We start from the raw sequence: 27,490 nt of genomic DNA, 5'->3' as shown, positions 1-27,490 counted from the left end.
GGGTTCTTAAGTTCACGAGGAACTTGGATCCTTGTGGGTCTTGGGTTCTTGGGTTCTTGAGGGTCTTGAGGTTCGTGAGTTCTTGAGGTTCTTGATGTTCTTCTTTCGCTTGCAATCTGTGTTAGAGAAGGATCTTCTCTTCACCCGAGTTCTGCTCTTTTCCGCAGGCGCACCCCTTGGCGGCCTTGCGCTCACACCAAGGTTGCTTTTTCCCACCTCACGTCGATTGGCCGGCTGCTAAGTGCCCGGTCCGCTCTCAATGAGGGAAAAGAGGCACAAGGGGAGGCTGGACAAGCCCTTCTTTCTTGGGTTTCCTGTCACTCTTCAAAAACACGATTAGGAATCGACACGCCCAAGAGGTCTTGGGTTACGTGCGACCGCAACAAGCAAAAAGAAATTTCTGTGGTTCTTTCCTTGAGTGATACAGAACACTGCCAAAGCTCTGGTACCAATGTAAGGTGCAACAGAAGTGATTGTTGTTCTTTCTCAAGATGAATGATCCGATCGTGCTCAAGGTTGCTTTTGCCTACGGAAGGGAGAGCCTTCCGTGCCCTTAATGAGAGAGTGCAAGTGATCACAAGCAAAGTGAATAGACACTGTGCGTAAAGGTGCTTAGACTGAGAGATAAAGAAAGAAGAATACGACACCAGGGAGTTGTCAAACCCTCTTCCGAAGGCCCCTCTCTCGCCATCGAGAGAGGTCTATGCTATTGATTGCACAATCTGGTACAAGACATTGATGCGAACTTGGAAAAGTATTATGCAATGAGTGGATACGACGACGGCGACGACAACCTGAATCTCTTATCTTCTGCTGTACATGGTGCTGAAAGAAAATGTTGATCTTGCTGTTGTTTCTTGCTGATTTTTTGCTGCTTCAAAAATGCCACCTGCTGCCCTCTTAATCGCTGCTGAAAACGCTGGTTTTACAACTGAGAAAACGCTGGTTTTACAACTGAGAAAACGCTGGTTTTACTGTTGAAAACGTTGTATCTACGGAGTCTTGCAGGCGCTGTTGATTGGGTTGCTGGCGATGAGAATGGATGCTGAAAAACGCCAGGGGTGTGGGTTGGAAACGCTGGAGTTTGTTGCTGAAAACGCCAGGCGATGGGAGTTGGTTCTTGCTTGAGAGGGGGAGAGAGTAGCCTGCTGCAAATGAATTGCCTGGTGCACTTCTCCTCTTCTGCCAGATTAGCCTAGCCCTAGGTTTGCTTATATATTACTTTAGCAAAATTGCCCTACCCAGTTCCCAACAAAAGTCACTTAAAATAAATAAGTGAAAAATGTCAAAAATAGGGAAAACAGGTTTTATGCACTGGAAACTGCTCCTGATGGATTCTGATGGTAATGCTGATGATCATGCTGTGTGCAACTAGAGGATATGCATCTAATCTGAGTGTCTGGACATGCACAGTCTGCAAACAGACTCACAAAAATGCCAAATCACTTCCTATTCTAGACTGACTTGACTGAATTGAACCGTGGTCATGCTGTACTTGTCCACGGACACATAGGGTTGGACGTGTCATGTGACACGCGTTCACTCTCAATTCGGATCGGCCCCTATGGGTGCCCCCCTGCCCGCGCCTACTTGATGCTGTCGCCTTGTAAGTCCGCCATCCCACTTGTGCGAAGCCTCCAAGGCCACAAACTTCTCTAAGGGAGACATTCCTGTCCTACTGCATCAAAGCCTACAAAAGAGCCCGTTCTTGTGCCCACACCTGCTCAGAAGTCGGCTCACACCGCCAAGGGAACATTCCCGTAGGCAGAGGCCCAAAGCTTCAAAAAGGCGATGTCACAAACTGGTGATGTGGCATGCCCGGACACACTCACACAGGCTGGCAGTAGCGTACAGGCCCGCAAAACGTGGCGGCAGGCTGACTTGGCAGTACTGTACAGATACTCCGTAAAATCCGTTGACAGGCTGTATGAAAATCCCGCTTTTTACGCTGACTTGCTGACGTGGGAGAGTATACGGATTTCCGGAAAATACGCTGGCTGAATTAGCAGCTTTTGGGCTCAGTTGCTTTATTTTTGAGAAGCTTTTGGATTATTGCTTTTGGGGCTCTGCCTTTGGGCATCCTTTGTACCAATAAATAAGTGGGTTAGGCCCTCACTTCTCTGGGCATCTCGACGCAGAGTCTGAGAGCGAGCACCTATCCACTCTCTTGTACTTTGAACACAGATTAATACAAAAAGAAATACCGAAAGGGGCGTCAATCTTTGGGGCCAATATCTCTAGGCACGGAACTATGCCAGGCCGTGTCGACTGAAGTGTGAATTGAACAGTTTTGAAGTGAATCTCTGCTGTGTCTAACTGGATCAACGGCACTTTATCATCTCTGACAGCAGCCAAGTCAACTGCTCTGGCTTCCGCTTCAGCCTTCCTTTGCTGTCTGATGAATTTCGTTGCTTCAAACAAAGTTTTTCTAATGTCATTTAGTTCACCTATCAATTTCTGAATTCTTTCACAGATTTTAACATGAATTTCTTCTCTCTCCTGATCAGAGTTATTATCAGAACTTGAAGAATCGGAATTATCTGCACAATGCCATTCCTCTGTTCTGGTACCTACTATGCCTCTTTCAGTGTTTCCTGTTGCAGTTATATCTGATTTAACGTTCCCTAGTTCCTCCACCAGTCCCTGAACTGCAGCCAACATAGTCTCAGGAATCCCAGACCCTGATTGATCTAGTTATGTTTTTTTAGAAGACTAGGCTGGTATCTTCTGAATGAAGAACTTTCCGGCTGCTCTGGCAGCTTCTTGGCTAGATCTTCTGTGATCTTAGCCGCCAGTTCTCTCTGCTCCTGTCATTTTCATCGACTACCTTTTCTTTACCCTTTGCCTTCCACACCTCTCTTTGCTGAGCCCATTTGCTAGTTTCAAAACTGACTGGTTTGGCCGGCTCATTTGGAATTTCCTTAATGACTACCCCTTTACTGCGTGTAACTGCTCGTACTGGAACTGGCTCTGGGGCTTTCGCCTCAATAGCCACAGTGCTAGGTGCTTCTGGACACTGAGCCGCAAAATGCCCATACTTGCCACAAGTATAACAGTTAAGGCTCGATTTTGGAAGTTACCACGACCCTGGCCTTGGCCAGTACCTCCTTGGTACCTCCCGCGCTCAATACCAGTACTACTGGTACCTGATTTCTCCTCTTGGGGTACACTGGCTGTCTCCACTCTGGCTGGTTCAACATTGGTAAATGCCACTATAGACAAATCTTTTCCCTTCTTGAAGTGATGAATGCGAATGCCACAATTGTTCCATAAATGACCATATGCTTTGCAATAGGTACATTATGGACACTCATTGGAAACATGATCTTTAGATTTGCACCTTGAACACCAGGTTTCCATTCTTCTAACTGGTTGTCTCGTCTGGCTGATTTCATTAATCCGCCGGGCCATTTCATCCATAGTTATAGGGGACGGAGGGGACGGATCCTAGGGACGGGGGACGCCCGATTCCGGGACGGGGACGGGCGGGGACGGACGGCAAAAGGGTTGCCAAGCCGGAATGGAAGCAAAACGTCCCCGGGACGGCAGGGAACAGGAGGGGACGGTAGGGGACGGCAGGGAACGGGAGGGGACGGCAGGAGACTTTTTTAAAAATTTGAAAAATTGATCATTTCTAGTGGCTAGTTCCTCTCCAATAGCCATATGTTTGAACTTTGAAGCACCCCAATGGCTATAAAAGCCTCCCTTTGGTCCTTATTTCTCGAGCACATTTGCGTCTATATCACTCATGTTATTTGGTCTAATTAGTGTAAATTTGTGGTCAAAGTGATGCTCTATGTGTGTTGCATGTGTGTAGGTCAAAAAATGCCAAAAAAAACTTTTTTTTTTTGCCGTTCCGACCCCGTCCCCGTTTCTTGACTTTTGCCGTCCCGTCCCCGTCCCTGTTCCTGACCCCGACCCGCCGTCCCATGTAACTATGATTTCATCAATTTTTTGGACCAAGACCTCTTCATGGCCTTGTCTTTGCTCTTTTCATCTGAGCTACTTTCAGAGCTACTGGAGGTCTCACTGGAATGAGAATTCTCAGTGGAAGAAGTGCTACCATTGGACCTCCTCTTCTTGTGACTCCTCTCCTTCTTAGCCTGCTGTTCAAGCTTTAGAGCTCGCTGCACCAAGTCATTAAATTTCTTTGTTGGTGCAGGCATCTCCTGTTCTCTGAGCTTCTTACTGCGGAACCCATTTAAAAACCATGCGCGTAGCCTCTTTTCTGATGGTGGCTCCTGCAACTGCCTGGTTAACTCCTTAATTTTCTCAACATAACTTCTTATTGACAAGTTCCCTTGTTTAATCTTATCTAGCTCACAGAGGATGTCCTAATCTCCCCTGTTGTCTCTATATTCCAATCTGAAAGCCTTGAGCAATTTGTTGTATGATCTGAGTTGGCAAGCTGGGTAATGGTAGTACCAGTTCCTTGCTGCATCCTTCAGTGTCTGAGGAAAATATTCTCCCCAGTCATCTTCATCAATATTCTTCAACTCAGCATATTGTTCAAAAGCTTGGATATGAACATCTGGATCATCTTTCTTCCCTTCTTTGAATACTGGGAAAGAGATTTTCAATGAAGAGGTATAATCATGCCGGTCAGCATCGTCTCTGCTTCTTCTGACCTTGGGAGCCTGGCTTCGTCATAAAGACTTCTTGTAGTGATCTGTATTAGCATCCCTGTCAATTTCTTCTTCAGTCTCAGTTTCGTCTCTTCTCTGGCTTTTCTGCTGGAACTGTGACGTAGTTGTTGCCCTTGGCCCCAACATCCCTGTGTGGATCGAGAACTCCTGGTCTTGCATTCTTCTTGCTCAGCCCTTCTCCTCCGGGAATGATTGGAGTGCTGAGAGTCCTTGGCCTCAATAGCGTGATTGTGGTCCTCTTGAGCCTCAGTCTCAGTCACCGGGTCCTTCTCAGGATTAGACTCTCTTTCTGATTCCGCAAGAATAGGGTTGACGCGGCTGGAATTAGTGCCTAACCGGGTGGATGGTTTACAATCACGACTGGCTTAACTGGGAGATAAGAGTTTTCTGGTCGAAGAGCGAACAACTCTAACCATCGTGATCACCAAAATGGAACTGGAGCTGATCTCTTCAGATAGCTGATTCCAGTGTTAGAATTTAAAGCTACTGGTTAGGTCGTCAATTCAATTAGTGGAACTAGAATAGAGAACTCACTGGACTGAAATAGTTAACTAAACTGAAATAGTATACTGAGACGAGAGACATACTGGACGATTGGAAAAGTATTTGTAGTTTCAGATTAATAGTTCAAGGATAGCCAGTACAGTGTGTAATGGGTTTAAGCTCAAATGATTACAGAGTGAAGCTAGAGGCGAAGAGATTGTAACTCGAGAAGACTTGGGAGCTAAAGCCAAAATATAAGCAACTAAGCCAAGAAAGTAAGAAGCAAGAAGCCCAATTATAATGTAACGGGTCCTATTTATAGCTTCCAGGAGTTACTGTAGTAACGGCCTTTGATAATTACTAATGGTGTGACTGATCCACTGTTCGTCCTTCTAAGGGACAGTTCCCGCTTGCTAGGATTGTCCTCGCCTTCTAGAGTCACTGGTCATGATCCGACTTGTTAGAGATGTACTTCAGAGCATGCTTGAGGCAATGTTTCTAAATTTGTCCATATGCGTAGCCGGTGTGGATGGTAGTTTGTTGTTTGTTGATTAGAGTGGGCATTCGTAACGTGGGGGGAAAATGAATGGCTTTTGTAATTTCCGGGGTCACACCCCTCTTTTCAGGGCTTGCTGACAGATCTGGTCTTTATGCTTACTCCCTTTGGATATAGTCCGGTCGCTCTACACTTGATCCCAGAGCTTACCAGTTGGATTTTTGCTGGCAAGAGAGAATTTTCACCACGATATGGAACATCACGCTTTGGACCATGTGGAAGGCTCGATATGCCCACATTCTAGGCTCACAGTCCTCCCCTAGGGTAAAGGGGCCATATTAAGCACCTTTACCATGGGGCTGGGTGGATTTCGTCTACGCTACTTCATTTTGAGCAAGGAGGGGTGCGATTGACAGTGACAAGAAAGATCTACGTGCAGCATAAGTGTTGACGCAATCGGCACTTCAGAGAGGAAGATCTAGTCCAAACACTGTCGTCGCCCGTAACAAAAAGTAGGGCGAGATGCGATACCAACCAGGCCCATTTTTACGACTTCGCTGCTAGTGCGAATCGAGCGGGAATCCAAAGGTAACGGACTCTTTCCTAGCTGAGCTAATCGTCCAGCAGCCCGCGTTCAGTTGTCCTAAAAGTGGCGCTTATGTATTCTTAAATTGAGGGTAGACCGGTCCATTCACTGGGACCCGTCCCATTACTCGCCCGCGTACCCTATGCTCACCATTTTGACAACCATTTGTTCACGAACATCACTGGCCTCGAGCCATAACTTCTGGTGGGACATCCGATTGAAGAGCTGCAAAGCTCCCATCTTTGAGCACATAAATATATTTGAAATTTCTGATCTCCACCATCGTCAGCATCGTTAGGACACCTGTAGCATCAAGCATAAACATTGCAGATCCTTGGCAGACAAACAATATACCTTTAACTCGCCATATCTTCCCGCCAAGAACTCCGATCGCGAGCTATAAAGCCAGGCCTGTAGAGCGTATTCGAGGCCACTAAATTCTGCACATGAAAGCTGAAAATGATTCCCTTGACACTGTCACAAAGCGATGATGTGGCATGGCCTAAAGGACAGATGTTGGACATAAGGGGCCTAAAAAACCCTAGTGAAAGGAGTAGAAGAAGAAGAAGTTCCAACTTGTAGGTTCCTCTCGAGGGGCCTAGAGGGGTTAGGAATTAAAATCCTAACCAACAACTTATTGAACCCGGCCGAGGGGTTTAAAACCTTTAAAACTAAAGTTAGGACGCAAATTGTGTAAATACGTGGCAGCAGCGTACGGACTGGCCTGCATTTTGCGAAGATGACATGTGGCAATTGTGTGGATTTTGGCGATTTGTGGTGCGTTTTACGGGCAGCCTTTGGGCGCTTGGGTTTTGGGCCATATGCTTTTAGAAGTGAAGCTTTTTATGTAACTGATTTTGCCTAGGCCGGTGCCAGGGCCTCATCTCTTGGGTAGTTTTGCTTGGGAGCATCGTTATAGAGGACCCTCGGGCCTTGTACTTTCTGAAGCATGATAACAAAGAAATATCGAGAAGGGGTGCCAATCTTTGGGGCCAATGCATCTAGGCACGGAACTCCACCGCTCTCTCTCTCTCTCTAAATACGTTACCAGGAATCATGGTCCTAGGTCTGAATGGATTCTGTGTGATATGACTTGAATGTGATGTGATGTGACTGTTGTCTTTGTACAAATGTTGGATTTGTGTCGTCTAGTGCGTCGGTCAGTGTCTACTAAACTGGTTTATGGCTTATGTCTGATAGGCGTAATCGAGGGCGATTACAATTCTTTCAAGAGGTGGGTATGTCACAAAGTGATGACGTGGCATGACCACCTAGGATAGAAGGGGCTGATGTGGACAGCAATATGGATTTCCGCAAATTGCACTGACATGTTGACGTGGCAATAGTACGGATCTCCGCGTTGTGCGCTAGCTGTGCCACGTGGTAGGTTGTACGGGTTTTCGTGATTTCCGCTAGCTTTTCATGTAAATTGCTTTTGAGTTTGAATGGCCAAGGGCCTTTAATAAGAACCCAAGGCCACTTCTCCCCTCAGTGTATTGACGAGCAATTAAGCAGTGAGGGCCCGCGGGAGCTGTAACTTTGCTCAAGCATTAATATAAAAACAAATACCGAAAGGGGCGCCAGATTTTTTGGGCCAATACCTGTGGGCACGGAACTACGGCAAGCCGTGTCGACTCTCTAATTTAAAAGTGTAATAAAGTTGTGATGTATTTTAAGTGATTCTCTCGTGTGTCGTGCCCGATTTTCGACTTGGGGTGCCCAAGTCTACTACATAGACACACACTTTTTTTTTTTTTGGTAAATCTGTTTTGATTAATATACCAGTAGGAAACCTCAATGCGAGGAAAACCCACCAAAAAGGTTAGATACAAAGGAGCACAAACGTGTTCTGTGATGTGAAAGCGCTAAAAGCAAACATAGAAGAGTTGCAAAATTTCCAGGGATATGTTAGGTTCACGCTCATTGTTACTGCTATTCTTCTTGTCACCATCTTGTGCTGAGTGAGGATTCTGCATGCTGCACAGAATAGACCTAAGGCACTATAGTCCACATTACGCATATTTCTGCTACACTTTAGAGAGCATCCTTAAGCATGCATACTGTGAAATTTTTTGGCTCATTTACTAACTTACAATTTGTTAAATTTTCTGCAGGGTACTGCTTTTCCTTTGACAGAACGAGATAGGCTAGATCTTCGTGGCCTGTTGCCCCCTCGTGTTATGACTTTTCAGCAACAGATTGATAGATTTAGTGAGTATATTCTAAACACAGAAGTATTCTTCTTCTTTTAATTAAACTTTAGATTGATCGATGTTGGTTAACTTGTGACTCTATTTTTTAGAGAGCATCTTCAACAAGCCTATTATTGGTTAAAGGTTTTATGTAAGCTGTAGCAAATGCATCAATGGAAAGAATAACAGGCATTACTGTTGCTTCAGTGAAAGCGACTCAATAATCTTAGTCAAAGTTTCTTCACCTACATCTTCCTTCAGCTAATCAATCCTCTTCGCAGCTTTCGTTTCTTACTTTGCCTTCGTCAATATGATGCTATCAATTTTTTTTCTGGCTTGAATCAGCATCTGCTCGCCTTTTTTGAAGTTGTAGTTTAGTCTCGATTCACAAGGACCTGGCTTTCTTCAGCAAAATTATCACTTTGTGAAGCCTTCAGGATCCAAGGTAACCTATAGAAGATGCATAAAAGCTTCCAACATTGACCTTTATCACAAACCACCCGAATTGGAGAGCAGAACTTCCATATGCCAACTGATTTTGACTGATGTGGCTCAATCTAGATTTGCGGGAATAAGGTTATTTTTGGAAGACTTACATTAGCCTCCAGTATGGGCCCCAGGGTTGTCACAGGAGGACTGGAGATAGATTGAGAGGCCTCAGGCTGTTATGCTGTTGAGGATGATTCGTGGCAAACCCTTGGTACCACACGATATAGTAGGAGCAGAGTTTGACGTTCATGCCATGGTGGTTGAGACACTTTTTTAGACAGCAGGTTTATTCATAGAGTTAAGAGGAATCACTGTGAAGTCTTGGGAGGCTTCTCAGCCATTGGCTGTCCAGGGGAGGAGACACATGGGATTTTGCAGTAGAGAGGTGGTTTGCGAAGTATGGCCTCGATATGGGGGAACTACCGCCATTCCAATATAATTTACACGCACTTCATATACAGCTCTCTGAATTGGAGAGGAATTAGCTTATTAGACGTCACGTGACACATCCAGCCCTATGTGTCCGTGGACAAGCTACAACATGATCAGGGTTCAGTCAGTCTAGTCAGTCTAGATTTAGAAGTGATCTGGCACTTTTGTGAGTCTATTCGTAGACCGTGCATGTCCAGTCACTTAGTGTAGATGCATATCCTCTGGTTGCACATAGCATGATCATCAGTATTCCCATCAGAATCCATCAGATTCCATCAAGGGAATTTTCCAGTGCATTTAGCCTATTTTACCTATTTTTGGCATTTTTCACTTATTAATTTAAGTGACTTTCCAACACAAGTAGGTAGGGCAATTTGGGTAAGAAAATATACAAGCAAACCAAAGTTAGCACTAAATGGTAGAAGAGGCAACAGGAGCCAAGCTTAGCTGGCAACTTCTCAACAGGACCTTGGCGGTTTCCCCCACCAAGCAAGAAGACCATCGCCAGAAAACCCCTTCCACTAGCGTTTTTGGAACTGCACCAGCCTGGCGTTTTCCATCAGGGCACCATCGCCAAGGAACCCCTGCAGCTAGCGTTTTTGCAACTTACAGCGTTAGCAGAATTTCAGCCTTGATAGACCTCAGCATGCAGCGTTTTTCAGCCATGAAGATCGGTCCCGAAAAGAGTAACAGATTCAAGCCGTAAAGACCATCAGTTTTCAGCCATTAGGAACCTTAGTTTTCAGCCCTATACCTGTAGAATTTCAGCGTCAAAGACCCACCAGAAACAGCCCCCAAATCAGCGTTTTTGGCTTAGTCACAGATTTCAGCCCATAGCGTTTTTGGACAGCAGTAGGAAGATTGCAGATTTCAGCCCTAGTGTCGGCCTCGTCATCCCCGTCGTGGTCGTCAACATAGCCTAGACTTGCATCAGTCTCATGCATTCCATTTGTACCAGATTGTGTAATCATAAGTAGACGACTATTGCCGACGAGAGTGGGACCTTCGGAGGAGGGTTTGACAACGTCTCTGGTGTCATATTCTCTTCTCTCTCTATCTCTCAGTCTCATACACTTGCACGCACAGTGTCCATTCACTTTGTTTGTGATCATAGCATTCTCTCTTTAAGAACGGAAGGCTCTACCTTCCATAAGAACAAATGGAACCTTGAGCACAGTTCGGAGCACTCATCTTGAGCAAAGCGCAAACAATCATTCCGTTGCACCTTACATTGGTATCAGAGCTTTGACAGTGTTCTGTATCACTCAAGGAAAGAACCACAAGAATCACAAGAATTTTTTTTTGCTTGTTGCGGTCGCACGAACCCAAGTTCTCTTGGCGTGTCGATTCCTAATCGTGTTTTTGAAGAGTGATAGGAATCTCTGGAAAGAAGGGCTTGTCTAGCCTCCCCTTGTGTCTCTTTTCACTCATTGAGAGCGGACCGTGCACTTAGCGGTCGGCCAATTGACGTGAGGTGGGAAAAAACAACCTTGGTGTGAGCGCAAGGCCTTCAAGGGGTGCGCCCACGAAAAGGAGTAGAACTCGGGTGAAGAGAAGATCCTTCTCAAACACGGTTTGCAAGCGAAAGAAGAACCTCAAGAACCTCAAGAATCAAGACCCGCAAGAACCCAAGTTCCTCGTGAACTTAAGAATCCAAGATCCCCAAGAACCCAAGTTCCTCGTGAACTTAAGAACCCAAGATCACAAGAACCCACAAGAACCCACGACTTCAGGATGGTCATCACTCGAAGCGGAATGGATACTTTCCTTGGAGGTGATGAGCATGAGAGAGGCGAAGAAGAATTTTTCCCACTAGGAGGTTTTTCCGATCCTCCCCCTTCCCCATCTACGCCAAGGATTGCACTAACTCCTACGGAGGAGTTGGAGTTGATGTTTATGGAAAGGAACTTAGAACGCGAAGCAAGAAATGCAGAAAGAATAGGAGAAATGAATCGCAGACACGTAGAAATAAAAGCAAAAATGGATTGCAGGCACACAGAAGACAAAGCAGAAAGAGAAGCAGAAAGAAAGGCAAGACAAGAACAGCACGAGCAACACATGCAAGAGTTCTTGCGACTCTTTTCTCAAGTGCCGGCACAGATGCAAGAGATTCAGGAGATGGAAACTCTGTCAGTCTCTTCTTCTCCAAAGCATGACACACAGGATTTGCATGATTGTGAGCAGCATGATGATTTGAATGACAATGATTTGCATGATAATGATTTGCTTGACAATGATCAGCATGATGATTTGGATGATAAAGACAAGCATGATGATTTGCATGATCAAGATGTGATTTCTCTCAAGCATGATGATTTGCATGATCAAGGTGTGATTTTTCACAAGCATGATGAGTTGCATGAAGATGATGTGATTGTTCACAAGGATGATGTGTTAGTTGATGCTTTTTCTAGCGAAGCTAACCACGTTGCAGATTCGATCAATCACGAAGAATCGATCTTGGCTTTCGAGTCGAGGTCCAAAGAACCCCCACAGGATGATTCGATCATTCAAGAAGAACCGATCTTGGCTCTCGAGCTTAGGTCCAAAGAACCCTCACAGGAAGTATTATGTGTTCGCATGATTGATACGTACGCATTGTGCGAGTGTTTCATTCGTGATCGTCTCCTGTATTTTAGTCAGCGTCTTTATGTGATCCCTTTTCCTAGGCACGACATATTGTACGTTGAGCACGTTTCACTCATGGATGAGCACGAATGTATACGGATTTTCCATGAAAAGCTGAAAAGTATGCATTCAAGGAAGTCACATTCCATGTCTCTTCCTTGGCATGACACATCTATAGAAAGAGCACTTGAAAGTATGAGCACCAAGCATGGGCATTTCCGTTGTGATTTGCCACAGTTCATTGCTCTAGATCAGAAGAGAAAGATTAGATCTCATTGTTTGCGTGTGTGTGGTGAACAGTTTGACACTCCGTCTCTTTGTTCATCTACATTGCATGCACAGTCTTTGAGGAAGACAATATTTTTTCCACTCACTTTACATGGAATGGGTATGTTCATGTTTTTGTGTTGGAAGTGGTTTCAGGAATTTTCAGCCGTGGAGATTCTTGAAGAAGAAAGAAGCATGACTCTAGATGAAGTTGAAGCATCGAAGGAGCCATAGAAGACTTTGTGTCACTTTGGGCGCAGCCCAAAGAAGCAAGCATTGCGGACCTTTATGAAGTTCAAGTACCGCATGACCCACACATCAGAGTGGGCCGGCGAAGAGTCCCTTCCAGGATTCCGGATGCTATTGGCGATCTCCCTCGACGCCATACAGTTCGATACCAGTACCTCACTCTGAAAAGGAGGGGAAGTCACGTGACACATCCAGCCCTATGTGTCTGTGGACGAGCTACAACATGATCAGGGTTCAGTCAATCTAGTCAGTCTAGATTTAGAAGTGATGTGGCACTTTTGTGAGTCTATTCGTAGACCGTGCATGTCCAGTCACTTAGTGCAGATGCATATCCTCTAGTTGCACACAGCATGATCATCAGTATTCCCATCAGAATCCATCAGATTCCATCAGGGGAATTTTCCAGTGCATTTAGCCTATTTTACCTATTTTTGGCATTTTTCACTTATTAATTTAAGTGACTTTCCAACAAAAGTAGGTAGGGCAATTTGGGTAAGAAAATATATAAGCAAACCAAAGTTAGCACTAAATGGCAAAAGAGGCAAAAGGAACCAAGCTCAAGAGGCAACTTCTCAACAGGACCTTGGCGGTTTCCCCCACCAAGCAAGAAGACCATCGCCAGAAAACCCCTTCCACTAGCGTTTTTGGAACTGCACCAGCCTGGCGTTTTGCATCAGGGCACCATCGCCAAGGAACCCCTGCAGCTAGCGTTTTTGCAACCTACAGCGTTAGCATAATTTCAGCCTTGACAGACCTCAGCATGCAGCGTTTTTCAGCCATGAAGAACCGGCAAGATCAGCCCCGAAAAGAGAAGCAAATTTAAGCCGTAAAGACTATCACGGGGACGTGGCAGTTATTAACTATGTCACAAAGATGTGGCAACTGCTAACCTTGGTTGTTGGTTTCTTTCCAATGGGGTTTATTTTATTTGTTTTGAGACCCTCTTCTTGAAGTAGCAAACGGTCGGACATTGTATGGCCAATGTGAACGGTAGTTTCACCCGCAGACGAGAAGTGGTCGGCACTGGAATTCGTATGGTAAGAGGATTTCTAGGCTCAGAGCAAGATCATATAGGTCCCCCCGTCGCACTTAGCAAGTTGGTGGATACTAGGAAGTGAACTCAATTAAGTCATGAAGTCAAGGCGGGACTACCAACAAAAAGTATCCGACAGTTGGGCCACATTGCACTTTTGGATGCGGTCCCAATGAGGATAGATGGTCAGAAGACCAGTGGGAGCCCAACGGAAGCATCTCCTAAAATTTAGGGAATTGCTATTTTGGGCCGTGAAATGTGTTCGCGTCATTACCTCTAGTATGACTAGGGGAACATTTTACAACTCTGCCGCGAAGTCAACTGGGCAACCGGTCAAGATATTTTTAAGCGACGAACCCGAAACGGGAAAATGCTTGTAAATGCGCCAAGTGGCAAAAATTCATGAACTTGCCTCATGCAGAAAAATGGGCGCTGAATTTTTAAGCTGGGAGAGCCTCCTTTTGCATTTGTCACCGGTTAAGAGCTATGGAGTGCTTCCTTTCCCTCTTATGTACAGTGCGGTGCCAGGAGTGATGCCCTGCACGCTATGCACTGCCCTCTCTTTCCCCTACGAGCAGTATGTTATGCCCTACTAGTGGGCTTTTCATTTGACCAATGTACAGTTATGTGGGTTCATGCGCGATTGCCGAGGCAAGAGCCTCTTGCACAGGCATTGGATTAGCTAGCGGCTAATCCCCCGTAGGTACAGGTGAATTCGGAGAGGTTTCACGCCAGAAATCTCGTCCGATTCAAAGGGCAAGTAGCCCTACAGGTGCTGGAGCTCGAGGTCTTGCTACGGATGCGATTGGCACGCGAAACGGAGCCCAAAACAGGGAATTACAGCTTGCTGTGTATTTTTGCAGGTTTAGGGTTTCGGCCCTAAACGGACCCTAATACCCCCAGGAGGTTCGGGGATGCAAGGGGATCGTTGTACAGGTGAACTGGCGCTTTTTCGGGGCAGAAAACAGAGAATTCAGCGTGCTGGAGATTCTCGCCAGGTTTTGCAAAGTGTCCGTATGTGTCGGGAAAGTCACCTATTGCGTGGGGATACTGAGTGTGAAGCATCCTAGTATAGTTATGTTGCCGAAATCGGGCTAGAACAGGTGTTTCTTAGCCTAGATTGTGCGGGGCAGCTTGTGGGAGATCACAAGTTTTATTCCCTTTGATAAAGAATAAAGAAATACTGAAAGGGGCGCCAATTTTGGGGCCTACAGGTTGTCGGTGTCTGCTCGGAGTATTCTAGCTTCTGAGCTGTGTGTGTATTCAAAGTGTTAATTCTCGTCGCAGGTTCTCTTTGCAAAGTGCTCTGTGTGTGTGTGTCTAAAGTAAAGAATTTCGGGTGAAAGCCAACGTCTACCGTCCCACGGGCCGGTTTCATGGTTCCGTTGCCGAGACATCAATCACTTTTTCCTCAAAGAGTGAGCCTGGATTGTTTAGGGTAAAGACACACAGTGCAGGAACGCGGGGAATTACACTATGGCCGACAAGGGGAAGGGAATTATGGAAGAGGGTTCCTCTTCAAAGGACAGGTAGGAGATTCCTCTAGTTTTTGAGATTGGCGAGAGCTCACGGCCACGTCAGTCTGTACCTCCTGTCAACGTGAATGTCCCCCTAGTAGTACAGGGCTTTATGACTGGGCAACTTGAGGACGATGCGTTCAAGACTCAGTTAGTTGTTGCGGTGAATGTCTTTTCGCAGCTGGTGCAGAATCCGAGGTTTATGGAATTCTTGCAAGCACCACCAGTGCAACAACAAAATAGGCAACCTACGCCGCATACAGAGCTTGTTGAAGCTCAAGCCCAGGTACTTCATGTGGCGCAGGAGGAAAGGGAACACTCGCATGTTGCGGAGTCGGGGGCTCCAAAGCAAGTTCCTCCCGTGCTTGAACAGGTGGCTAGAACGCCTATTCCATAGGTTATGCCAGTTCAGCCCGCCACCTTTCAGAGCCAGCATGCTGTCTTGAATGGACAGGGAGCTGGATACCAGGCTATGCACTCAGTTTTTCCACCACCCACGGTACATCTTGAGTATTTCGGGGGTGGATCAGTGTTCCAAAGTATGGCTGGTTATGCGCCTGGAAGTCAGCCGTACATGCCAGGAACAGTGTTCGGGGGTATGCAAGGCATTATGCCAAACCCCATGTATGGTAGTATCGGCATGCAGCAAGGTTTCCACTGCAACCAGGGCCAGTTTGGGGTGCCACAGGGTCATTTTGGCATGGCTGGTTTTTCTGGACAGCAACCAGATATCGCACCTCTGACGCAAAATGTGAATGGCCAACACGTGACGATCATGCCTACTACAGTGCCCATGTTGCAGACCATTCCGTATGACAACTTGGGGGCACTGCTTACAAAGAAGGTGGTGCAGCAGTAAAGTTTAGTACCTTCAGTGGTTTCGAGGATAAGACAAAGGCCCTCACTTTCTTCCAGCAGTTTGATACAGCTTATGCCTCGAAGGTCAGGAAAGCTGCCACTTTCCTAAAGGACAATGCGCTTACATGGTGGACGACATTGTTAATGCAAGGACAGGCACCCGCCACTTGGGTTTACTTCAAGCAAATGTTTGCATGTGCTTGGCTGTTAAATGAATTTGAAGCCGACGTCATGACAGATTGGCACCAGCTTACTTCAGCTTCGTGCAAGAGCTTGCTGGAGTACAATAGGAGGTTTTGTAAAGCGTTACTCTCAGTGACCTCCTACAGATTTGTGCCATTGACAGAGCAGATAGAGAAGTACTGTTGTGGGCTGCCTAAAGGGCTTCGCGATTACTGTACAAAGAACAGAGTGGCTACCCTTACTCAGCTTATGGAAGTGAACACTGGTCTTGCCTTGTTGAAAGGAGAGGACAATGGATTTCCGAGCAGTGACAAAGGAGGGCAGCAAAAGAAAAATTCAGCGAAGAAGCCCTTTGTGAAAACGGCTCCTGATGCGTCACAGGGGTCCGAAAAGGCCACCAAAGATAAGGATTCAGCCGGGACTTCTGGAGCGTAGGCAAAGAAACAAAAAGGAAGCCTTTTGTGCTCAAGTCGCTCGAGGAAAAGAAGGTCCTAATGGCTGAGAACAAATGCTTTATATGCGAGCAGCCTGGTCACTTTTCTATCAATTGTCCACAAAGGAAAAGGCCAGCTGACTCAGAGGATAAAGAAGACCAGAAAGGCAAGAAGCCAAAACCCACGGCAGGTTTAGTGCCAGACATGGTGGGTGACAAGCCGAGCACAGATGCCAGTGAGTTATGCAGGGCATGGGGTAAAGTTAGGGATCAGACATCACTCATCTTCTTTGATCCAGGTGCCAAAGCCAACTTTATCTCACCAGAGTTAGCTATAAAGCTGGGCATCAGAGCTGAAGAGATGGGGTACACAGCAGAGGCACGGTTGTCATGTCCTGGCCACTCAGAGTGTGTTACTCCCATCATTGGAAAACTGCGTCTGCATATTCAGTCGTATGTGGACACTGAAGAGTTTTACATCATGCCGCTGGAAGGTTGTGACGCCTTGTTGGGGATCCCGTGGATGTTCCGAGTGCATGGAGTCTTGATGCCTACAACAAAAAGATCACTGTACAGCATAGGGGCAAAACTCACATCTTGGATGTAAAGCTTAAAGGAGAATCAGTCCCTATTGTATCTGCTTCTGCTATCACTTCTGTAATAAAGAATCATCTTTCTGTGTACTTGATTTTTGCACGTGATGTCTCAGATAGTGATCAGTCAAATTTATCTGTGTTAGATAAAGAAAGGTCAGCATTTTTGCAAAAGTTTAGTGACTATTTTTCTGATTCATTACCGTCGCAATTGCCGCCAGAGAGACCTGAGGACCATCGGATAGATTTGGTGCGAGGGTGTAGCCCACCAAATAGACCTCCCTACAGGGTTAGTGCGGCGCAACAGAAAGAGATTATGGGCAAGGTTGAGGAGTTATTAGAGAAGGGGCTGATTCAGCCTAGTTCTTCACCCTTTTGCTCCCCAGTGGTCCTAGTGTAGAAGAAGGATGGCTCATGGCGCATGTGTATTGATTACGGTGCGTTGAATAAGAATACCATCAAGAATAGGTTCCCTATTCCTAGAATTGATGATATTCTCGATCGTTTAGAGGCTCCTGCAATTTTCAGCAGGATAAACCTTAAGAGTGGGTACCATCATATTCGTATAAGGCTAGAGGATGTGCACAAGACTGCGTTTAGAACGACATTTGGTCTTTATGAGTTTCTAGTGATGCCTTTTGGGCTAACAAATGCTCCTGCCATGTTCAACAGAATGATGGACCGGATTTTCCGCTCGCATCAACAGTTTGTTGGAACGTTCTTCGATGACATGATAGTGTATTCGAAGAATGAAGAGGAGCATAGGCGTCACTTGACCATTGTGTTCGAAGAGCTGCGCAGTCACAGGTTACTTGTCAATCCTAAGAAAAGTGAATTCTTCCTCGAAGAGATTCACTTTCTTGGCCACATAGTCTCAAAGGATGGTGTTAGAATGGATCCCGCAAAGGTCGAAGCTATCAAGACATGGCCAGACTTGAAGACTGTGTACGATGTCAGAAGCTTCTTGGGATTGTGTTCCTACTATAGAAGTTTTATCAGAAATTTTGCAGAGATAGCATCTCCTCTTCACGCATTGCAAAAGAAAGAGGTCACTTTCAGATGGATCCAAAAAGAGATTTCAGCTTTTAGTCTCTTAAAGGAAAAGTTGACTTCAGATCCAGTTATTGTTTTGCCAGATCTCAGGAAGTCATTTGTGGTCCAGTGTGACGCGTGTGGCAGTAGCATCGGAGCAGTGCTAATGCAAGATGATCGGGTAGTAGCTTATGAAAGCCGAATTTTGCAAGGGCCAGAGAGGACTATGCAAGTCTATGAGAAAGAGCTCTTGGCCGTGATTCATGCGCTTTCTAGCTGGAAGCACTACCTCTTAGGTGCTGATTTTGTTGTCCAAACAGATCATCAGACCTTGCGATACTTCTTGACACAGTCAAAGTTATCCGAAAAGCATATGCGATGGGCAAACATTCTTTCCATGTTCCACTTCCAGATTATGCATGTGGAAGGCAAGAAGAATGTTGTGGCTGATGCGTTATCAAGAAAGCCACAAATTTCAGCTGTGTCAATTCCTTATCATCATGAGTTAGATGACATGAAGGAACAATATACTGCTGATGAAGATTTTGCAAGGATCTTTGAACAGTTACAAGAGGGGCAACATCACGAGCACTACCTCCTCAGAGATGGTTTTATGATGATGCATGGCAGACTTTGTGTCACTAGGCCACTGCGACATAAGGTCATGGAAGAGAGTCATGTCCCACCGTATGCAGGGCATCGTGGCATTGACGCTACAGTTAAAGCGGTTGAGACGTTCTTCTATTGGCCTACCTTGAGGAGAGATGTGGATGCCTTTGTGCGAGCATGCATAGTTTGCCAAAAGGTCAAGTTTGACAGGCAAAAGGCACCAGGGTTGTTACAACCACTGCCGATTCCGGATAAGCCATGGGAAAGCATTGCTATGGACTTTATCTTTGATCTTCCAAGGACGCCAACAGGGAATGATGGTATATGGACCATTATCTGCAGGTTCAGCAAGCAGGCCCATTTTATCCCTGTCAGGAAGAAGATAAAATCTGATCAGATGGCACGCTTGTTCATGTACAATGTGTTTAAGTACCATGGTATGCCACAATCGATTATCAGTGATCGTGATCCTCGCATGACCAGCTTGTTCTGGAGAGGATTGTTTGAGAACATGGGCACTACGCTCAAGTTTTCGTCTTCGTTTCATCCACAAACTGATGGACAGTCAGAAGAGGCTAATTCTACTGTCTTAGATCTGCTGAAATGCTACGTGTCAGATAATAAGGGCAAGTGGGAACAGTATTTGCCTATGCTTGAGTATAATAATACTCAAGCGGACAATAATACGGTGCATTCGTCTACTGGCAAAGCACCTTTTGAGATTGTTGAAGGCGGCAACAAGATTCCGCCCATTTTGCATACAAAGGACAAGATCTTTGAGGCAAATCGATATGTTGAGAACATGGATGAGATGTATAAGAAGATTAAAGTTGCCTTGGAGAAGACTCAGGCAAAGCAGAAAAAGGCTGTTGATCGTCACCGTCGTGAATTGGTACTATCACCTGGTGATTGGGTTTTGTTAAGGTTCGAAAAGGCAAGGTTAAAGAAGATGAAGGGCAAGGAACAACTGTTTCCTAAGCTCAGCATGCGTTACTATGGGCCTTTTCAAGTGCTTGATAAGATCAGCGATGTGGCTTACAAGTTGAAATTGCCTGATGCATGGAAGATTCATAATGCGTTTCACGTGAGTCTTCTAAGACCCTTCGTGGGTGATGGGCCAGAAGATATGCCAGATGAGGATCAGCCAGAAGTTGAGCAACTTGATGAGATCCTGGTACCTGAGCAAGTTTTGGCACATAAGGACAGAAAAGTTAAAGGATAAGTTGCAAGACGCTATTTGGTGAAGTTCAAGAACTATCCGCCTATGGATGCAAAGTGGATGGAAGAGCATGAACTGTCAGAGTCACCAAATGTATTGCAGCTTTACCTTGAAGCCTTTGGGTTACAACCTACTTATGCCCCAATCCAACGTGTGCAAACGAGGGGTAATGATAGAGCTAGTACATCAAATGTACATATGAATTGGAAATGACAAAAGTATGAAGGCCTCATTAAGTCATTTGTATCTATGTGTTATGACCTTTCTTGCGGATACATGTGATGATAAAAGAGTGTTAATAGCACAAGATCATCAGTGGCGTGTATTTATGGTATGCAATCGAGGACGTTTGCGATTTCAAGAGGGGGGTATGTCACGGGCACGTGGCAGTTATTAACTATGTCACAAAGATGTGGCAACTGCTAACCTTGGTTGTTGGTTTCTTTCCAATGGGGTTTATTTTATTTGTTTTGAGACCCTCTTCTTGAAGTAGCAAACGGTCGGACATTGTATGGCCAATGTGAACGGTAGTTTCACCCGCAGACGAGAAGTGGTCGGCACTGGAATTCGTATGGTAAGAGGATTTCTAGGCTCAGAGCAAGATCATATAGGTCCCCCCGTCGCACTTAGCAAGTTGGTGGATACTAGGAAGTGAACTCAATTAAGCATGAAGTCAAGGCGGGACTACCAACAAAAAGTATCCGACAGTTGGGCCACATTGCACTTTTGGATGCGGTCCCAATGAGGATAGATGGTCAGAAGACCAGTGGGAGCCCAACGGAAGCATCTCCTAAAATTTTGGGGAACTGCTATTTTGGGCCGTGAAATGTGTTCGCGTCATTACCTCTGGTATGACTAGGGGAACATTTTACAACTCTGCCGCGAAGTCAACCGGGCAACCGATCAAGATATTTTTAAGCGGCGAACCCGAAACGGGAAAATGCTTGTAAATGCGCCAAGTGGCAAAAATTCATGAACTTGCCTCGTGCAGAAAAATGAGCACTGAATTTTTAAGCTGGGAGAGCCTCCTTTTGCATTTGTCACCGGTTAAGAGCTATGGAGTGCTTCCTTTCTCTCTTATGTACAGTGCGGTGCCAGGAGTGATGCCCTGCACGTTACGCATTGCCCTCTCTTTCCCCTACGAGCAGTATGTTATGCCCCACTAGTGGGCTTTTCATTTGACCAATGTACAGTTATGTGGGTTCATGCGTGATTGCCGAGGCAAGAGCCTCTTGCACAGGCACTGGATTAGCTAGCGGCTAATCCCCCGCAGGTACAGGTGAATTCGGAGAGGTTTCACGCCAGAAATCTCGTCCGATTCAAAGGGCAAGTAGCCCTACAGGTGCTGGAGCTCGAGGTCTTGCTACGGATGCGATTGGCACGCGAAACGGAGCCCAAAACAGGGAATTACAGCTTGCTGTGTATTTTTGCAGGTTTAGGGTTTCGGCCCTAAACGGACCCTAATACCCCCAGGAGGTTCGGGGACGCAAGGGGATCGTTGTACAGGTGAACTGGCGCATTTTCGGTGCAGAAAACAGAGAATTCAGCGTGCTGGAGATTCTCGCCAGGTTTTGCAAAGTGTCCGTATGTGTCGGGAAAGTCACCTATTGCGTGGGGATACTGACTGTGAAGCGTCCTAGTACAGTTATGCTGTCGAAATCGGGCTAGAACAGGTGTTTCTTAGCCTAGATTGTGCGCGGCAGCTTGTGGGAGATCACAAGTTTTATTCCCTTTGATAAAGAATAAAGAAATACCGAAAGGGGCGCCAATTTTGGGTCCTACAGGTTGTCGGTGTCTGCTCGGAGCATTCTAGCTTCCGAGCCGTGTGTGTATTCAAAGTGTTAATTCTCGTCGCAGGTTCTCTTTGCAAAGTGTTGTGTGTGTGTGTGTGTCTAAAGTAAAGAATTTCGGGTGAAAGCCAACGCCTAGCGCCCCAAGGGCCGGTTTCAAAGACCATCAGTTTTCAGCCTTTAGGAACCTCAGTTGTCAGCCCTAAACCTGCAGAATTTCAGCGTTAAAGACCCACCAAAAACAGCCCCCAAATCAGCGTTTTTGGCTCAGTCGCAGATTTCAGCCCATAGCGTTTTTGGACAGCAGTAGGAAGATTGCAGATTTCAGCCCTAGTGTCGGCCTCGTCATCCCCGTCGTCGTCGTCAACATAGCCTAGACTTGCATCAGTCTCATGCGAATCATTTGTACCAGATTGTGCAATCATAAGTAGACCACTCTTGTCGACGAGAGTGGGGCCTTCGGAGGAGGGTTTTACAACGTCTCTGGTGTCGTATTCTCTTCTCTCTCTATCTCTCAGTCTCATACACTTACACGCACAGTGTCCATTCACTTTGTTTGTGATCATAGCATTCTCTCATTAAGAATGGAAGGCTCTACCTTCCATAAGAACAAAAGGAACCTTGAGCACAGTTCGGAGCACTCATCTTGAGCAAAGCGCCAACAATCATTCCGCTGCACCTAACATTAGATGTGATCTTATGCAAGATTGACTCCATTGCCCCTCAACAAAAAGTTCTACAAAGATCAATTTTTATAGATCTCAGAGCAGGGGCTCATTCAACGACGGCGGTATATGTTAATATACATGTCGCATGCCATGAGTACCATTGGTCAGCTTCGAATATCCTCACATAGACCCGAGGTAGAGAATGGGTGGGTAGCTGCTATACCCAGAGAGGACAGGACTTGTACATTGTGGAGATTAGAGCTAGAGATAGAGAAGCATTTTTTATACGTAGATGCCAGGTGTATTATGAGATCAGAGGGAGATATCGCGTCCTCCTCAGGTTGGGCTTTGGACTGAACAGTTGCATCATGAGATTTGAGGATCAGCAATGCCTAGACCTCTACCTGCTAGAGATGCACATGCATCGGGACAGTCTTATAGCTAGCATGGAAGAGCACCCCCAGCAGCGACAAATTAGACAAAGACAGTAGACAATGAGAATATTTGATTTGTCGGAGCCATGGCCATCGAGAGTGAGGTCTCCTCGAGGTTTCACTTTGAGAGGAGCACTGGAGGCTAGAGCCTAGGACCCAATAGAGACTACACTTGCCTTGTCACGTGCGCACTGCACTTGCGCCACGTGGACATGCTTTTGCCATAGTCTAGCATCAGTCTTAGCGTAGGACCTAGCTTGGCACTTTGTGAGCCTCGAGCAGGACGTGCATGCCCAGGCCGGTCATAGTTGCATACCCTCTCTTGCACAGTACAGTCATTTCAGCATTTTTCCATAGCATAGAACCCTTTTTGCCAAAGTACACATTTTTCACTTATTATTTAATAAGTGACTTTTGTTGGAAAAGTAGGTAGGGCAAATTGCTAAAGAGCTATAAACGAAACCACTGGGCACTCAGTTCGGGGAAGCAGTTGCAGATCCACGCCGCAGTACCGCCACAGTAGTAGATCCCCAGCAGAGCATCTAGCGTTTTTAGCTTTCAGCCTTGACGCCGTCGTCGTCGACACCATCGTCGTCATCACAGATCCCTATCTTGACGACGACACCTTCGTCATCCTCATTGTCTTTGCAGTCCCAGACTTGACGACGATACCATCGTCGTCATCATCACAGTCAACATTGTCGTCGTCGACATAGACCAACAGTACCCATCGTCGACATCACCGTCTTCGATACATAACCGTCGTCGACTTCACCATTTTCGACACAGTACCGTCATCGACAAAGACCTTTAGTACCTCGTCGTCGACTTCATCGTCCTCGACATAGACCTCGTCGTTGACCTACCCGTCTTCGACATAGAACCCGCAGTACCCGTCGTCGACATCATCGTCTTCGACAAAGTTCCCTTCAATACCTCAGTACCTCAGTACCCTTAAGTATGTCAGTACCAGTACCCAACATTAGTAGCAACAGTACGCATTAGCATCAGCATCTCAGTATCCAGCCATTGTAGTAGCATTTGTGTAAGCATAAAGAAAGTACGTGCTCTGGCAACAGAGCAAAGGGGCCCTTGAGGGTTGGGACCCGACATGCCTGTGTCGTGTCTTTTCTCTCTCTTTCTTTGTAAGGTGCAGCAGAAGTGAATGTTGAACTTTGCTCAAGATGAGTGCTCCGAACTGTGCTCAAGGTTCCTTTTACTTACGGAAGGGAGAGCCTTTTGTTGTTAGGTTTATCGGAATGAATGTTTGCGCTTTGCTCAAGATGAGTGCTCGGAACTGTGCTCAAGGTTCCTTTTGTTCTTATGGAAGGGAGAGCCTTCCGTTCTTAATGAGAGAATGCTATGATCACAAACAAAGTGGATGGACACTGTGCGTGCAAGTGTATGAGACTGAGAGATATAGAGAGAAGAGAGATACGACGGCAGAGACGTTGTAAAAACCTCCTCTGAAGGCTCCACTCTCGTCGGCGAGAGTGGTCTACTTATGATTGTACAATCTGGTACAAATGGAATGCATGGGATTGATGCAAGTCTAGGCTATGTCGGCGATGACAACGGTGACGACGAAGTCGACCTAAGGGCTGAAATCTGCAATCTTTCTACTGCTTTCCAAAAACGCTATGGACTGAAATCTGCGACTAGTCCAAAAACGCTGATTTGGGGGCTGTTTTCTGTGGGTCTTTGACGTTGAAAATCTGCAGGTTTAGGACTGAAAACTACGGTTTCTTTAGGCTGAAAACTTAGGTTCTTACCGGGCTGAATCTGCTACTTCTTTAGGGGCTGAATCTGCTGGTCTTCATTACTTGGAATCGCCAAGGCTGAAAGCTGTCCAAAACGCTACTGTACCAGAAACGCTAAACTGGAAATCTGCTGGCGATGGCTTGATAAAAAACGCTAGGCATGGGGGTATGCTTGTGGTGGAGATCTGCTGAAAAACACAAGGCACTGAGAGGGCTGGGCGATGAGGGATCAAAAACGCTAGGGATGACTGCTTGTTGGAAAACGCCAGTGATGGGGATCTTTGCTTGGAGGGAAACCACCAAGGCTTGGTCTTGTTGAGAAGTTGCCTGTTGAGCAAGGTGCTCCTGCTGCCTCTTCTGCCAAATAGTGCTAGCTCTAGTGTGCTTATATACAAACTTAGCAAAATTGCCCTACCTACTTTCCAACAAAAGCCACTTAAAAATAGTAAGTGAAAAATGTCAAAAATAGGTAAAATAGGCTAAATGCATTGGAAAATTCCCCTGAAAGATTCTGATGGGAATGCTTATGATCATGCTGTGTGCAACCAGAGGATATGCATCTACACTAAGTGACTAGGCATGCACGGTCTACGAATAGACTCACAAAAGTGCCAGATCACTTCTAATCTAGATTGACTTGATTGAACTGAACCCTGGTCATGCTGTAGCTTGTCCACGGACACAAGGTTGGATGTGTCACGTAACATCCCCTCCTTTTCAAAGTGAGGTACTGGTACCGAACTGTATGGCGTCGAGGGAGATCGCCATAGCATCCGGAATCCTGGAAGGGACTTTTCTCCGGCCCACTCTGATGTGTGGGTCGTGTGGTACTTGAACTTCATAAAGGTCTGCAACGCTTGTTTCTTTGGGCCGTGCCGAAAACGACACAAAGTCTTCTGTGGCTCCTTCGCTGCTTCAACTTCGTCGAGTGTCATGCTTCTTTCTTCTTCAACAATCTCCATGGCTGAAAATTCCTGAAACCATTTCCAACACAAAACCATGAACATACCCATTCCATGTAAAGTGAATGGAAAAAATATGATCTTCCTCAAGGAATGTGCATGCAATGTAGATGAACCAATAGACAGAGTGCCAAACCGTTCACCACACACACGCAAACAATGAGATCAAATCTCTCTTATGATCTAGAGCAATCAATTGTGGCAATTCACAACGGAAATGCCCATGCATGGTGCTCATACTTTCATGTGCTCGTCGGAAACTGTGTCATGCTAAGGAAGAGACATGGAATGTGACTTCCTTGAATGGATACTTTTCAGCTTTTCATGACAAATCCGCATACATTCGTGCTCATTCATGAGTGAAACGTGCTCAACGTACAATATGTCATGCCTAGGAAAAGGGATCACATAAAGATGCTGACTAAAATACAAGAAACGATCACGAATGAAACACTCGAACAATGCGTGCGTAGCAATCATGCGAACACAATATACTTTCTGTAAGGGTTCTTTGGATCTAGGCTCGAGAGCCAAGATCGGTTCTTCCTTAATGATCGAATCGTCTTGTGGGGGTTCTTTGGACCTCGACTCGAAAGCCAAGATCGGTTCTTCGTGATTGATCGAATCTACAACGAGGTTAGCTTTGCTAGAAAAAGCATCCATTAACACATCATCCTTGTGAACAATCACATCATCTTCATGCAACTCATCATGCTTGTGAGAAATCGCATCTTTATCATGCAAATCATCATGCTTGTGAGAAATCACATCTTGATCATGCAAATCATCATGCTTATCATTGTCATTCAAATCATCATCATGCAAATCATTATCATTCAAATCATCATGCTTATCATTGTCATCCAAATCATCATGCTTACCAATATCATTCAAATCATCATGCTCATCATTATCATTCAATTCATCATGCTTATCATCATGCAAATCATTGTCATTCAAATCATCATGCTTCTGATAATCATGCAAATCCTGTGTGTCATGCTTTGGAGAAGAAGAGACTGAGAGAGTCTCCTTCTCTTGAATCTCTTGCATCTGTGCCTAAACTTGAGAAAAGAGTCGCAAGAACTCTTTCATGTGTTGGTCGCTCTTTTCTTGGATGGCTTTGTTCTGGCAATCAAATTCTGCTTGTCTTGCTTTGTTTTCACAATCAAATTCTGCTTGTTTTGCTTTGTTCTCGCGATCAAATTTGGCTTCACTTTCTTTTTCTTCCAAGTCGTATTGACGCTCTATGGCTTCCATTCTTGTATCGTATTCACGATCTATGGCTGCCATCTTTCTTCGTAGTCACGATCTATGGCTGCCCTTCTATCTTCGTAGGCCTTTCTTTCTGCTTCTCTTTCTTGGTCCAACTCCTCCATAGGAGTTAGCGCAATCCTTGACGTAGATGGGGAAGGGGGAGGGTCGGAAAAACCTCCTGGTGGGGAAAATTCTTCTTCGCCTCTCTCATGTTCATCACCTCCACGCGAAGTATCCACTCCGCTTCGAGTGATGACCATCCACTGAAGTTGTGGGTTCTTGTGGTCTTGGGTTCTTAAGTTCACGAGAAACTTGGGTTCTTGGGGGTCTTGGGTTCTTAAGTTCACGAGGAACTTGGGTTCTTGGGAGTCTTGGGTTCTTGAGGGTCTTCTTTCGCTTGCAATCTGTGTTCTAGAAGGATCTTCTCTTCACCCGAGTTCTACTCCTTTATGCGGGCGCACCCCTTGGCGGCCTTGCGCTCACACCAAGGTTGCTTTTTCCCACCTCACGTCGATTGGCCGGCCGCTAAGTGCACGGTCTGCTCTCAATGAGTGAAAAGAGACACAAGGGGAGGCTGGACAAGCCCTTCTTTCTTGGGATTCCTGTCACTCTTCAAAAACACGATTAGGAATCGACACGCCCAAGCGAACTTGGGTTCGTGTGACCTCAACAAG

General features: G+C 45.8%; 1 protein-coding gene across 1 annotated transcript in view; it reads left to right on the top strand.

Annotated features, from left to right (window-relative positions):
- LOC147425667 (NAD-dependent malic enzyme 1, mitochondrial-like) overlaps nt 1-27,490 on the top strand; it is a 123,795-nt gene that overhangs the window by 12,016 nt on the left and 84,289 nt on the right. Inside the window, exon 2 of the mRNA XM_086499521.1 lies at nt 8,326-8,422. Coding sequence (XP_086355647.1) covers nt 8,326-8,422 — 97 coding nt within the window. The remainder of the gene's footprint in view (nt 1-8,325; nt 8,423-27,490) is intronic.

This window comes from Adiantum capillus-veneris, chromosome 25 (assembly GCF_014529385.1).
Source record: "Adiantum capillus-veneris isolate H3 chromosome 25, ASM1452938v2, whole genome shotgun sequence".
Classification (NCBI taxonomy): domain Eukaryota; kingdom Viridiplantae; phylum Streptophyta; class Polypodiopsida; order Polypodiales; family Pteridaceae; genus Adiantum; species Adiantum capillus-veneris.
The sequence above is the reverse complement of the archived record's forward strand: the minus strand, read 5'-3'. Positions and strand labels throughout refer to the sequence as shown.